The following is a 14766-nucleotide window of genomic DNA, read 5'->3' as shown; positions in this document are numbered from 1 at the left end:
GTGGGGGGAGACTCGGGAGGTGTGCTGGCAGTCAGTCGAGTTTTGTTTGTTGTTTCTCAGGTTTCCAACAAACTGTGAGGAAGGAAGCTTCAGCATGTCAAAAAGATTTTTTCTTTTCTTTTTAACGGTGTTTACTGTGTGTGAAGACATTCAAACTGGTTTTGGAATCTTTTGAGTTATTCTTTCAGCATGGATGTTTATATCCAAACTAAGCCCCCACCCCCAACCACACCTCTTCTCTTGATGCAATGCATGACATTTCTGATCTGAACTGTGGATGCATATTTAAGACATCTGCTTTAAAAGTGTCAAACATACAAAATTGTATGTATACACTCGTACACATGCCTCTGATAGTTTATGTGATAGAGGCTTTTGACGCTTTGACACTTTAATGTCATTGGCCATGAAGTCTGTATAAGAGAGAGACAGAAAGAAAGATTGAAATTCTCACCCCAGCCTACCCCTCTCTCTGTCTGTCTCTCTCGCACACACACACACACACACACATGTGCTGGTTTTATCACTCCAGTTTCTGCACTTATGCAGAGTGCCAATCCCTCTGATTCAATATCAGGAGAAGCACTGGGCAAACTCTCTCCTTGATGCATTTCGCACTGGCTGAATCAGTGAGTGCCAGTTCACATCAAGAGATGGTCTGCACAGCATTGCTATTGTTAGTAAAATAGAAGGCAGAGTTACACACATGTACGCAAGCATGCACGCACTCATGCACATAGACATGGACACATATGTGTACATGTGATATATATGCACAGGCACGCACATGCACACACACACACACATACACTCTATCAGAGGCAGAAAATTGTACTCAGCAAAATTGCTTGTGCCCATAAAACGTAAATAAACAAACAAAATACAAAACAAAAACAATGAAATAAACGAAATAACAGTCCAGAGAGGAAAGAAAGAGATCACTTGTGCTTCCTCAACCAATACGTTTCTGATTTCTGTATGCAAATGAGCTCTGCCTGCCTGCCAGATATTGAATTCATCAGAGGAAGCATGTAACTACGGCAAAAATAACATCCACAAACAACCAAATAAGCGATGTGCCATATCTGTTCCGGAAGGTATGGGAAGGAAGGGATTGCTTCATCACAATCATCCATCCTCCAATGGAATCTGGAGTTTCCCAACAACAGAATTAACCTTTGTGCGATGACTAGTTTGTTTTGCTTTTTGTTGTGTTTTTTTTGCTGTTGCTTTTTTTTTTTTTTTTTTTTACCCGAAGAAGACCCATGTTTCAAGCTACATGATTATATATGTATACAACTCTATGTGTTTGTATATCAGAGAGAGAGAGTGCTTGGAATGGAGAGCATGGGTACATATTCAGCAGCAGTGCTACCTCCATGAAACTTCATCCATCCAGATGAATTTGGATTTATATCCCATTTACTTTATCAACATCTATGATTACTTTTTTTTCTTCTTTTAGAGTGAGGAGGGGGAGGCAGGAGGGGGGATCTCTTTGTGCTCTCTTTCTTTCTCTCTCTAAGGGGATCATAGGGTCTTCTTTTCCACCTCCACCCCCTATCCCCCCCACGGGAGATAAGGGTTTTCCATCCTTATTCTCTTCTCTCCATCTCTTGTCTCTCTCTCCCATTCAGCCCATCCCCTGCCCCCATCACCCTCTTTGTCTTCTTCCACCTTTCTCCCCCCCACCCCCAGCTCTATCCATCCACCACCCACACCCCAAATCTTGGATCTTGTCACGCCCATTTCTTCCTGTCACGCCTGATCCATGCAGGCTGGCCCCATTTATCTCCCCCTTTCCCTCCCTGCCAGTCTTGGCTGGAACAGTTTGCTCTCTGATCAGTGCTGCCAGTTGGCTGATAACCATTGCTTCCCCCTTGTTCTTCCCGCTTGGCTTGAAAAATCAAAATCGCCATTAGTTTTCTCCATTCTTTTTTAAACTCTCTTTTTAAGGTCAAAGTCAAAACATGTCCATCGGATCTTGTGAACATTGTAAAAAAAAAAAAGAAAGAAAAAAAGTGTGTGTGGTTGTTCTTGTGGCTGTATATGGACTGTGAGACAGGGTCTTATCTTTTTTCCGTTTTTTATTTATTTTTATTTTTTTTAATATGATGGAGGAATTGGGAAGACTTTTTTTTTTTTTTTTTGGATGGAGGAATTGGGAAGAGGAGTGGGTCATTAAAAGGATTTTTGTTGCAGCAGGAACCTCTTGTCTATGATCCTCTGGCGCTTTGTTCATGTTCTGAGAAATCTTGTTAAATATCTTCGTTGAGTTTTCCTTCTTCTTCGTATATTTCCATCTCTTATTTTATTTTATTTTCAGAAAAAGTGAGCTAGGCAGTGGTCATAAGTATGAGAGAGGCATAGGGTGAGTCATGTTTGAACCTGACCTGTCATCAGATTGTTGCAGGCCATTTTCTGTACAAATCCATACATTCACAATAAAACATGTAGGACTGTCACCTCTCTATCACTTTTTCACTCTTTTCACTACTTTTGTGAATAAAATGCAAGATTCAAGAACCTGGGCAAGACATCATTCTTCAGTTGAGTGGGTGGGGAAAAAAACGCACACAAAAACTTGTGTGCTCTCTTGTATGTTCCTGAGGAATTTGGGTATGTTTAATTCTGCTGTTCAGTTTTTACCAGTAGTCTACTCTAAATGTGTATATTATTTTTAAGCCGTGTGAATTACCACACTTTTTCATCTCCCCGATCCCCGATAACCTATTTCTCCCCCACCCCTACCCTTCCTCTGTCTCTGTCTCTGTCTCTTGCACACGTACCAGTTGTGATGTGAAGATTGGTGCAGCAATCTGCTGCCACATAAACATGTCTGAGCAGTGTTACTCTTTGTGCTTTTTTTTTTTTTAACAGTGTACCTGTATGCACACATCTGCATACACACGTGTACATTTGAGCATGTAAATATGGACACACACACACGTGTGTACATATATATATATATATATATATATATATATATATATATATATATATATATGTATACACCAGTAGTGTGACAACAAATTACACAAGTGTTCATTTCAGCGTGTACACAAGGACATACACACACACACACACACACACACACACACACACACATGTATATTATTACCAGTAGTGTAATGGCAAATCAGCAGACATACTTCATTATAAAATTAATGAGTATTACTGGGGAAAAAACACAACCAGGGTGGAGATGTTAAAGTGACAAGGGAAGGAATTGGAAGTGTGACTGGTCTACACTGAAGCTGACTCCCCAGTTGTCCTTCCACTGACAGTCCAAAACTGGTTGCCCAATGGACAAAGTGGAGACAGCATTTCCACTTGTCTGCCATAAGGGTTTAGTTGCTCTGGACAAGCAGACTAGTGGGTGTTTCAAGCCCTGTAACTGACATAGCACACTGCAACAGCCTGTGTTTGCTTAATACACAATTACACAATACTGAAATCCTGCATGATAATAGCAGGAAGGGAAAAACACACACATACACAAAGACAGCAGTCCCACATAACAATGAAAATGAAATATGAAAACATGTGCTGCAATCACAGGCTGCTGGTGTGCTACATTTGTTTTTGTGGCCGTGCTGCCTCAGAGAAATGTATGCAATATTAACTCTGGCCTGTCAGTTTTTGTTTTTGTCAGAATGTTCGTTATTAACATGTTGCATGCTGTTTGGAATATGATCAGGGCAAACAGTGTTGTTACAATGAAGTGCAGCGCACCACTCTTTGCTGCATATAGATTGTGACAGAATGAGAAGAGACAAGAGAAAGAGACTAGAAAAGGAACAGTGAGGGGAGAGAGAGAAAGAGAGTAAATGAATGAAAGTATGATTCTTTTATTCATATAGTCCACAGCCGTTCAAGAAGGGCAAGAGAGAGAGAAAATTATTGAAACTGTGGAAAAGTGTGTCTGTCTATGTGTATGTATGTGTGGTCTTCACTTTGTGTGTCACTGTGTACCTGTACATGTATGTAGATATTGACACTTCACTTGGTCGCAGTCTTACGTTGCACACTTATTTGTGGAGAGAATGCAGGGAACTGACAAACCCTTTACAGTTATTCAATCTCTGTTTTGTCTCAAACCCTTTGCAGTTATTCAATCTTTGTTTTGTCTGTCTCTTTCAGTTTAGCTTGGTGCAGCGACCATATCATAGCAGCTCTTCTCACAGCGAGCATCACATGCAAGTTTTGGAGATGGAACTCCAGTTGTTTTTTTTTAATAATTATTCTTGTAACATAATCATTTCCTTTGATGTTACATTGTTAGCTTTTTCATTTTCACTCAGGTTAGAGCTGGCCAAAGCCCCTGTGGGGATGCCAGAGACTCCTTCATTATAAATAGTGTCTTCACCTTTTGAAAATTCTGCGTTTGAACTTTTCTATTGTTTTTTTTTTTTGTTTCTGGCTTTTTCCTTTCCTTTCAGTCAAGTCTTTCTTAAATTCTGCATCGCCAATCCCCAACCCCCTCCACAAAACCTTGTATATTTTGTTGGCTAGCTGATCCATTCCACCATCACCACCCCGCACACAAACACTTTTTTTTTTCTTTTTCAAGAAAGCCTTGCACATTTTATTGTCTTTTTCAGGACTTGAGAACTGGGCATTCTTACAACAATTTTTTTTCACCCAGGACTTGAAAGCCTGTTATTATGTACGATTTTGTATCTGTGTGTGTGTTTGAGTGTGTGGGTTAGGGTTTTGTTGTTGGTTTTTTTTAGTGCTCTGTCTGAAAATTGATGGAATGGTCAAAGTCAGAAGAGGCATGTTCTAGGTTTATATGCATGTATATGACTACTAATTTTCCAATCCATACTTTCTTCTTTCTTTCTTTTTTTAACAGATTCTATAACAGATTCTATTTAATCTGTGGGATGGAATTATTCAAGCCTTTGGCCACACTGCTGGGTGGTGAGTGGCGGTGGGGATGTAACAGACCCAATCAGTCTGTGGAGCGTTATCAGTCTTTCCACTTGACGGCCACTTGTCAGAACTGCTATCTCCTTCAAAGAAGAGGTGAGTCTGATTCTCTGAGTGTCTGTCTTCACTCCACCATCTCCCTCTCCTTCTCTCCCACTTCCCACCCTGACCCCAGCTCTTTAATCACTGTGTGAAGGTGTTTGAATTCTCAGCAGGAAAACAAGTTTACTACTTGTATCATTTTTTTTTACTTTCATTTTAATGTTTTTACATTCTTTATTTTTACTTTCATTTTAACGCTTTTACATTTCTTATTTTTACTTTCATCTTAACGCTTTTACATTTCTTATACTCCCCTAAAAGATCAAGGTAATAAAAGCAAAAGAGACATGAAAAAAAGTATAACAGACATGTAGTATCTAGAATGAAAGCTGAAATTTTTTTAATAATTAAAAAAAAGAAAAGAATTGTCATTAACATACCTGTCTTCCTTTTTACAATAACGTTCCAAACAAAACCAACAACAAAAGCCTTTTTGTTAATTCTTAATACTCACATCTATGACACACCTTTCACCCTTTGTGTTGGGCAGTTCTGCATAACACTTTATGATTCTTCCATCTGCTGTTAACTCAAATGTACAACTTGGAACCCTCAATAACGAACAACACCTTCATCAACAAACACTCCACAAAAAAAACAACAACAACAACAGCTTATATATATGGAACTAACACCTTATTGCATTTAGTGGTTTTGTGTGAAAAATGAACCCTGCTAATTATTAATTTCTCTTACACGGTTTGGAATAAAATGCTGCTGTAAATTACGGTAATGCTGCTCCAGCTGTGTCTTGCTCGCCAGCAAAAAAAAAAAAAAAGAAAAAGAAAGAAAAAAAAGTATGAAACAAATAATTATGCCCTTTGGAAGTTCAAATGTTCAGAACTCTTTTCTCTTTTTTTTTTTTTTTTTTTTTATATCACAGATGTATTGTGTGAGTTATGGGCATGCATACACAAGGAGGATATCCCTCATCACTGCCGCTTACTGTCCACCAAACCAGAGAGGGCCATATCAAAGCTGAAAACACTGTCAATATCAATCCTCTAGAACCTTGGAGGAGGGGAGAGGGGAGGGGAGAAAATTACGCACATTTACCCAGGACACACCTCTGATGTTGGACCACCCCATCAATTTTTCAGCATAGGATTAAAAGAATCAAATGCAAACATAATAAAATGCAAAATTACACATAACAAGCATACAAAACAAGAAAATGCCAGTACGCAAACTCTGGCATCCTTGGTGCAAATAAGAACGCAACCCAGTAAGAATACCTACTCATTATATCCAGAATAAGACCACACACACACACACACACACACACACACATATATTCAAGGCTTTCTGGATAACAAATTTTAAAAAAAGATGAATAGACCAGCAAGGCAGAAAATACAAAAGGAACAGACAACAGAAAGAAAAGGGGGGGAATCCCAGAAATACAGAGTAATGGTTAACAGGAAATTTCTGGCACAGAATTTCCTGAAGGTGGGAACACTAAGCAGAGGAGCCCCCAGCAACCCCACGGGGCAGGGTGGCACCGTCAGGGAGAACACAAGTGTTACCCTCAAATGCTGTTGGTGTACTCTGCCACAAAACAAGTGTATTTTCTAAAATATTGTGTATTCTCATGCCATTCATACAGATTTCATGGATATACTGCACACCTGTATATATAGATAGATCTTTTTCTTCTTCTTTTTTTTATTTTTTATTTTTTTGTTGTTGTCTTTTTTTTTTGTCATAAGTGCCAGCATCCTCACTGTTTTCAGCTCTGCATGTTCATCGTTTTGAAATGGCAATCTCAACAAGGAGTGGAGTTTAACAGCAGCAACAGTCACTCTTTTTGCTGTTAAGGGCCAGTGTCCTCACTGGATTTTTTGTTTTGTTTTTTGCTCTGAATGTTCATGGTTTTAAAATGGCAGTCTCAACAGGGACTGGAGTTTAATAACAGTAGCAACAGTCGCTGTTCATTGATCAAACACCAGCAGCCAATCATTTTGGCAAACAGAAACAACTGCCAGGGTTCCACTGAAGTGCCATTCTCTGATTTTTTTTGTGTGGTCGTACATGTATTTTATTAGTTGCTTGGATGGTGTGGGGTTTTTTGTTTGTTTGTTTGTTTGTTTTTTCTTCCTTTTTTCCCCTTCTACTGTGTTCATCATCTTTTTTTACAAAGCATGTGAAAATACAATCAAGTATTACGGGTGTCTGAAAGGAGGAGGACTTGTGGTCAGTATGTATGTCATCATCATCAGAGTATGGCTGAGACGGTCAGTTTGATGGCCAAGTCCAGTCTATTACAGTTACAACCTGGCTTTTCTTTGGGGGGGGTGACGGGAAGAAAAGTACTTCCTGAGATTTTGTTGTTGGTGGTGGTGGTGGGTTTCTTGTTGTGTGGTGGTGGTGGTGCAATGCCAGGAGTCCTCTGTAAATGATGACTACACTTCATTTCCACATTTTGCCCTTTACACAGAGAGAGAGTGTGTGTGTGTGTGTGTGTGTGTCACTGTGTGTGTGTATGTGTGTGTACATGTGTGCAATTTTTATGAAAATGCACTGTTAATTTCATTAGCCATCTTATCAAGGTTGCACCACATTTACAAATACCAAAACTCAGTTGAACAAAAATAGAAATTGTTAAAATCAAGTTAAATACAGAACATTTCAATAAAATCATAATAAAAACAATTATAATACCCCAGCATGGCAGCCAGGTGTATCAATGTTTATTGCAAGATCACAAAATTAGATACAAACACACCACCAGTAATATCAAAGACAAAACAAATTAGTAACAATAACCAAACACAAAAGAAATGACACAAATGCAGTGTATATTATTAAACTTTCTTCTTTTTAATACTTTAAAGACAACACGTGAAAGGTAATATCCACAAATTGATTTAAACACAAAGTTAGGAATATACACAAACACATAAGTTAGAATGTACACATACACATAAGTTAGAACATACGCCTGAAATATGAATGCCTCACAGATACTGTTTTTTTAAATGGGGGGTAAAATCAATGCTGTTCACAATTTCAAATGATCTGGCAAACTTTGAAATTAACAGGATACGAGGATGAAGAAGATAGCATGAGTTTTGGCGATTATTTCTTGGATGTGCTATGCAGTGTTTCAACTGTATATTTATGTTTGAACATTTTGTGATCTGAAGTTATGAGACAGGACTGAACAGCACAGCACACTACAACATGAACAGAAAAAAGTGTATTGCAGCATGGCACCATACAACACAACAAAACGACTTTTACAACACAATACAGTACCACAGAGAATTTCACAACACAGCAGAATACAGTACTGACCTGCAACCACACCACACCACACCACACAACACAACATAAAACAGTACACCCCCAACACAACCCTAGTCCAACTGAAACAGTGAGAGAAAGACATTTTCTTCGCACATAAGAAACATAACCAAATCATGGACTTTTCGCACTGCATACACACACACAGACACACACACACACACAAATAAAACTTTGGCACATACATACACACACACTCAAACACACACACATAAGACAAGACTTTTTTCACTCACACAGACATGCACACATCACAACCAATAACAGAAGTGATCCCCCCACCCCCCACCCCCCTTCCCACACAGGTAACACAGCAAGACATATATGTACAGGTGTACCAGCTGCCTACCTGGCCGAGGCTCCATACTGTTGGGCATGGGGATCTGGCCTGCTGCCCCAGGGGGCTGAGATACACACACACACACACACACATTCAGGTAAGTAACTTTAACATCATACCATTAATTTATCTTAGCTGTTTACAGCCCGGCAGACTACAGGGCTAAGCAAACTGTAAACATCAGTCTCATATAACTGGAAAAAAAGGGGGTGGGGTGGGGGCTGGAAAAGAAAATTAGGTACAAGTTCAATCAAGTTCAATCACACTCACACACATAAAAACCTAGGACATGTCTCTGATGTTGGCTATTCCCTCAGTTTTTAACAGAAGGGCGTTAATTAAAAACGAAGAACTGAAGGGGAGTGTCTATATGTGTATCTGTGTTAACCCCTATGCTGTCTATATGACGAGATAACTCGTCAGCACAAGCATGCATGCTTCGCTGCCACAATGATGAGATAACTTGTCAACGAAATATTCTGACTTTTCCCTGGTTTGCACTGAGTTCATTGACAAAAAATACTGGCAGCTTTAGCTAGGGGAATCTTTCTAGATTCTATTCACAGCTAAAAACCTCATCTGTCATGAGGCAGTCCTTTATTTGAACGATTTGGTTGGGTTACTGCCGCAGTGTTTGCCTGGCTCCTCTCCTCGCTCGCTAAACAAAATATCGGACACCGTGCTCAACACATGCGATCGTGATGCACTTAATCAACCAAGATTGCTTTCTTTAACTGATGCTCAAAAAGAATTGAAGCATAAATTCAAAGGAGAAGACAGTGATGAACTTTTATCAGATAATTTGATAGAAAATAAAGGGAGCAACGAAGAGACTAGCCAAGATACTACTATCAGTGAGTGAAGCTGGCTGTACAGCTGTAGCAGACGACAGAAAGTGACTGAATTATTAGCAGGACTCAGTGTGAGGATTTTCTTGGCACTAAGCCAACACAGTCTGATGAGAACTGGATAAAGTGACTTGTGGGTGGGATGAAGAGGAGGGGGGTGGAGACTGAAGGAGCTGGCCTCACATCCATGTTATCACTTAGAGAAGTTACAATGCACTGTGTATCTTTCTTTCTTTTTTTATTGTGGTTGTTCCAGTATAATTTGTGTGTGCAGGTATTATCCATTTGTCCAGAATGTTTGCAATGAACAAGTTGAAAATGTGATAAAAAACAAAACACTGATTTCAAAACAAAAGCATGTCACTGAAAATATATATAATTGGAAAACATCATGTCTTTTGACTTTTGTAATCTTTATTCATTTACCTTTCAGAAAATATATACTTTTATGGGTCTTTCTCCAATAACAAAGAGCGCAGAATTAAAAATATATCTATGCATACCTGGGGTTTTTTTTGGGGGGGGGGTTGTGAAAAAAAAACCCTGGCAAATAGATTTCACTTAAATCTTATTTCCCTGGCAGCGAAAGGGTTAATTCAAACTTCTGGTAAATGATTGCATAACCTGTCAAAATTAACAGAATTTCAATGCACACATATAACTTTCGGCATGGTCATGTTAGCTCAGTGGTATATATTAGTGTTTATCATTTAAAACTGTGTTGTGTTGCTATTATTCTATGTCATGTGAAGCAGGTGGTGTGAATGCTCCTCTTTGTGAGTTAATTATACGAACAGTTTTCCATGTTTGATGTCCCATGCAGAGACGGCTGCTGCTACATATCAATTAATCATGTTCTGTTTATCATGCAGAGATGAAAGCTTTCATTATTATTATATGAAGTGTCTAACTCAACTGTGTGAGAGAACAGGGAGTATGGTTAAGGGGTTGGGGGGTGGGGTGTTGTAAAACAATCACATTAAAAATAATCATTCATGCAAAAACCCTCTATCTGATAGAGGCATGCAGATATATTAATATATATACAAATAGAATATTACACTAGTGAATGTATAAGGGGCAGAATTCTCTCCGTATCTATCGCATTCACTCTCAAACACACATAAATTTCCAAGGGATGTGTGCAACTACTTTCTCTTTTACCCCTATTGAATTTGGATATATCATTTTCTAACATCTGTATTTCTACTCTGTTCTTTCACACAAAAACCTATGTGTATTATTAAACTTTTCTGGAAGAATATCATATACTGCACACCTGCACTTTTCATCAGATGAAGTGTCTGTGGAAACTTTTTCTTTCGTCCTCTATACAAAAGTATTCAATTACTCACGAGACCCATGGAAGATAGGAAAAGTTTGGTTGAAGAAATGTGATTGTAAACACTCATCAGTTTGCGGCAAGTTTAAGAATATAAACATGATCACTGTTTGTGATGCATTTCAATCAACACTAGGGTTTTCAACAGATTGGATAAGAAAGAAAAAAACCTGCGTGCACGCACACACACACACACACACACACACACACACACACGCACACACACACACACACACACACAAAAGAAAAAACTGACACCACTTGGTTCTTTCACATAGCCCCTGTGGACTTCAAACAGTGAAAGGTTCAAATTTCTCTTCTCTAGCATTCCACAGGAGCTGTGGGAGATGAAATAGAAATAATCTGGTTGTGGTGCCAGCTTCCATCTATTTTTGGAACTGGTGAATAAAGTAATCTTTTGCATCTTCCTAGCTCATCTTCAGTCAGCTTTTTGTCCGAAAACCAAGTGCAAGGGTGGATGAACTGACATTTTGGCAATTTTTCTTAAAAAGCTTCCCCTCTTTAATTTTCTTTATTCTGGTATTAAGACATGCATGTCCCATTCTCCATCTTGTGCATCGTAAGTCTTCAGTTTCGTGTTTCCAAAATGCATTTCATTATCAATGAACAAAAACAAGAAAAGTTGTCAATGAGCTTTAAAAATATGTGGAACAATGAATGGCTTCTAAAGGACAGTTTAAATAAGCAATTTGAATTTGTGGGTGAAGAAATTTGATGAGCGTCGTACTGTGTGTTGTGTTCAAAGAGACTCAAATACTCATCAAGCGGATGAAATTCTTTGGATAAATACAGGGTTGAGAGAGCAATGTGGAAACACATAAATGCACTTTTCCATTTCATAATATATATATATATATATATATATATATATATATATAGATATATAAAAGCACCTCCGTCAGTCAGTTGGGTATGACTGCTGCAGAAAAGCCTCAGAGGCCATTTCCGAGATCTGTGCATATCCCCCCACCTCCCCCAGGTCAGGTCCGGTCAGTTCTGTCCTCATAATACGCAATCATGTTGGTGGTTGACAAGTCAAACTCAAGAACACAGTCATTAAATGCCAAGTTGTTGTCAGCATGGGTGGGGGAGGGGGGAGGCTGGGGGGAGGGGAGGGGTCGGGGGGGTGGGGGGGGGGGCTTTCAGACCCCCCAGAGAGGCATAGCCCCTGCATCCCTCCTAAAGTAGACCCTGGACACCAGCTGCAATTTTTTTCACTTTGCAAAGTCAGTCACTTCAACCAATAATTGCTAATGTCTTTGTGAACAGTTTAGGAATGAAACCATGCTCCAGCAGTTCCATCAAACTTACCCCATTAAACTCGTTGGGCATTCGAACAGGAACCCGAGGACCGCCAGGGTACCGTGGTGACATGAATGGCTGCAACAAAAATAATATGTAACAAAGTAAAACGTTAAGCTGTGTGAAGGGTCCACCACGAACGGCCAAAAGATGAAGCAGCAAAAGTCTTCATACCACCAACAGAACCATTGAAACATTTTCTTCAACCACAGGCAAAACCCACCACCCCTTGCAGGTCAAAATGATTCCCCAACCCTTCTCTCACCAAATCCTGACAAAAGTCCTGTCTCTTCAAATGCACAGGCAAAACACCCTTCTGTTCTTTCCTTTTCTGGTGTGCCAGACAGCTTGTACCAGGCAGATTTGGGTTTTTGTGTATGGTATTTTATTTTACCTCAACAAACATGTTTGTTAAAAAAAAAAATAATAATAATAATAATAAATGAATAAAACTAAAAAAAATCCTCTCTCTGTCATCAACAGCATTACAGCTAACTCGCTTTTTCCTCTATGCAGTCAATAAAGAATCATCCTACTGCTCTTTGTTTTCATTATTATTAACATTGTGAAAAAAAAAGTATACACACACACACACACACACACAGATGACCTCTAAAAGCCTCTTCCTTACTCTTGGCAACACAGCTGTGCAATTCTTGTTAGGTCAAATAGCTATCATTTCAGCTCTGCTCATTATATCCGTCTTTAAGACGAAACAGGAAAATTGGCCAAAAGGGGAAACACGAGATTCCTTTCATAAGGAGGGTTCATTTACATGACAGTTCAGCCTGTGTGTATGAAAGCACACCACACTGTCACACACACACAAGCGAGAGTGTACACGTGCACACACACACACACACATGAAACGGGTCATATCACATCAGCCTGTGATATCCTGAAGATGCGCTGTGAAATTAGCATACAACACAAATGAAGAACTTGGCATTCTTGGTGTTCAGTCAATTTTTCCCCCTTTTCTTTTTATGGGACTGTCAAAAAGCTAAATCTGCTCAATCAGCTATCCAAACTTTTGAGTGCTTGTGGTATTAAAAAAAAAGGGGGGGAGGGGGGATAAGAGTTCAATAAAAACTGAAACATACTACTTTGTTGTACATCAATTCAAATTGCAAGGCCTAAATGGTCACATTTTGATAGAGTTTGGGAGATGGGTGGTGGTGAAAGGAAGTCATTTCTTCAAACATTTATTTCCTGGAGGGAAGCGTTTGTTTCTTCGAAAACAACAAAACCTTTTTTCTTTTCTTTTTTCCAAAAAAAAATTTCAGAACTACCGTCCCTTTGCTGCTCTTCAATCTCTCCTTCCCTTTCCAGCTCCCTCCCCTCCTCTCCCCTCCCCTCCCCAGCTCCAGGCCCCTTTCCTCTACTATTCTGGAGTTAACGAGATCAAAGCTGTGTATGATATCTGAAGTACACGAGAAGGAAGAGACGAGGAAATATCAAAGGGTGACATCACTTTCAGAACCGCACAGAGATCAATCAGCCTTCCCTGTATGAAATGATATTTTAATGCACCTTCGAGTACTCATCAAAGAAAGAACGGAGGGAAAAACAAATTATGATAACATAACAGATTTGTTTGATGATGGAATTTCGTTCGGAGGAGCTGCTAGTTCCAAGTTTCTTGCACCAACTTCATGAGTTTACCTTTCTTTTCTTTTCATGTATGTACATGAAGTACACCATTTAGCTTGTAAATGAAGACAAAGATGAGACCCTGTTGTTTACATAGATACAATCTGTTCTTCAGGATCCAAGTTTCTTGGACCAACTTTATCAGTTACAAGTTCTTTCTTCTCAACGAGGTACACCTTTTACCTTGTAAAGGAAGACTGTTGTTTATATAGATAGAAGCTTGTTGTTTACATACACGCAATCTGTTCTTTATTAAGGAAATACCACTTTCATTCATGTTCATGAGAGAGAGGAGAGGGAGAGAAGAAAGTGGAGAAAGAAGGTGGAATGGAATGTATCTGTAATTATGGGACTCTGAAGTGGAAAGGTAACTGGCACAAAGAGGAAAAATGTGTGTGTGTGTGTGTGTGTGTGTGTGTGTGACAAGGAGAGATCATATCAAGAATCTGGTGTTGGAGGGGGAAGGGGGGGGGCATATGTGTGTGTATGTGTGTGTGTGTATGCTGAGAGAAAGAGACAGACAAACATGTGGACAAAGACCACACTAATCCCTTAAACCCAGTCATAAAGGAGCCACAGATAAACTGGGTGGAGGGGGAAGGTTGTGGGCCAAACACAGAGGGAAAAAAAAAAGCTACAACCAAACACAAGATTACATCTACATCCCCAATAACCCCCCCCCCCCCCCCCCCCGCCCGCCCCCTTCTGTCTGTCTGCATCAAACAACTCCCCCTCCAGCCTCCCAACACCCCAACCCACCCCCCAAGCCACCCCCACCCCTCCATGAAGATGTGACATCCAGTCAGTCCTGATTTCTAATCTCTGGAATCATCAGAGGCCTGTATTCCCCAGGCCCCCCAGACACAGTGAAAGACACCATGAATTCTTCATTTGTATGATTTCCCTGGAAACAACCA

The 14766-nt window shown here is 39.6% G+C and overlaps 1 protein-coding gene and 1 long non-coding RNA gene across 5 annotated transcripts in view; one reads left to right on the top strand and one right to left on the bottom strand.

Annotated features, from left to right (window-relative positions):
• The window catches only part of LOC143279841 (uncharacterized), a 41002-nt gene extending 32210 nt beyond the window's left edge, over positions 1-8792 (top strand). The window contains exons 2-3 of the long non-coding RNA XR_013054959.1: positions 4859-5031; positions 8676-8792. This is a non-coding gene — a long non-coding RNA (uncharacterized LOC143279841). The remainder of the gene's footprint in view (positions 1-4858; positions 5032-8675) is intronic.
• LOC143279838 (single-stranded DNA-binding protein 3-like) overlaps positions 1-14766 on the bottom strand; it is a 149915-nt gene that overhangs the window by 77358 nt on the left and 57791 nt on the right. For all 4 annotated transcript variants that reach the window (XM_076584072.1, XM_076584073.1, XM_076584074.1 and 1 more), the window contains exons 8-9: positions 12206-12274; positions 8693-8747 (exon numbers count right to left, since the gene is read on the bottom strand). In XM_076584072.1, coding sequence (XP_076440187.1) covers positions 8693-8747; positions 12206-12274 — 124 coding nt within the window. The remainder of the gene's footprint in view (positions 1-8692; positions 8748-12205; positions 12275-14766) is intronic.

Source organism: Babylonia areolata, chromosome 3, assembly GCF_041734735.1.
Source record: "Babylonia areolata isolate BAREFJ2019XMU chromosome 3, ASM4173473v1, whole genome shotgun sequence".
Classification (NCBI taxonomy): Eukaryota; Metazoa; Mollusca; class Gastropoda; order Neogastropoda; family Buccinidae; genus Babylonia; species Babylonia areolata.
The sequence above is the reverse complement of the archived record's forward strand: the minus strand, read 5'-3'. Positions and strand labels throughout refer to the sequence as shown.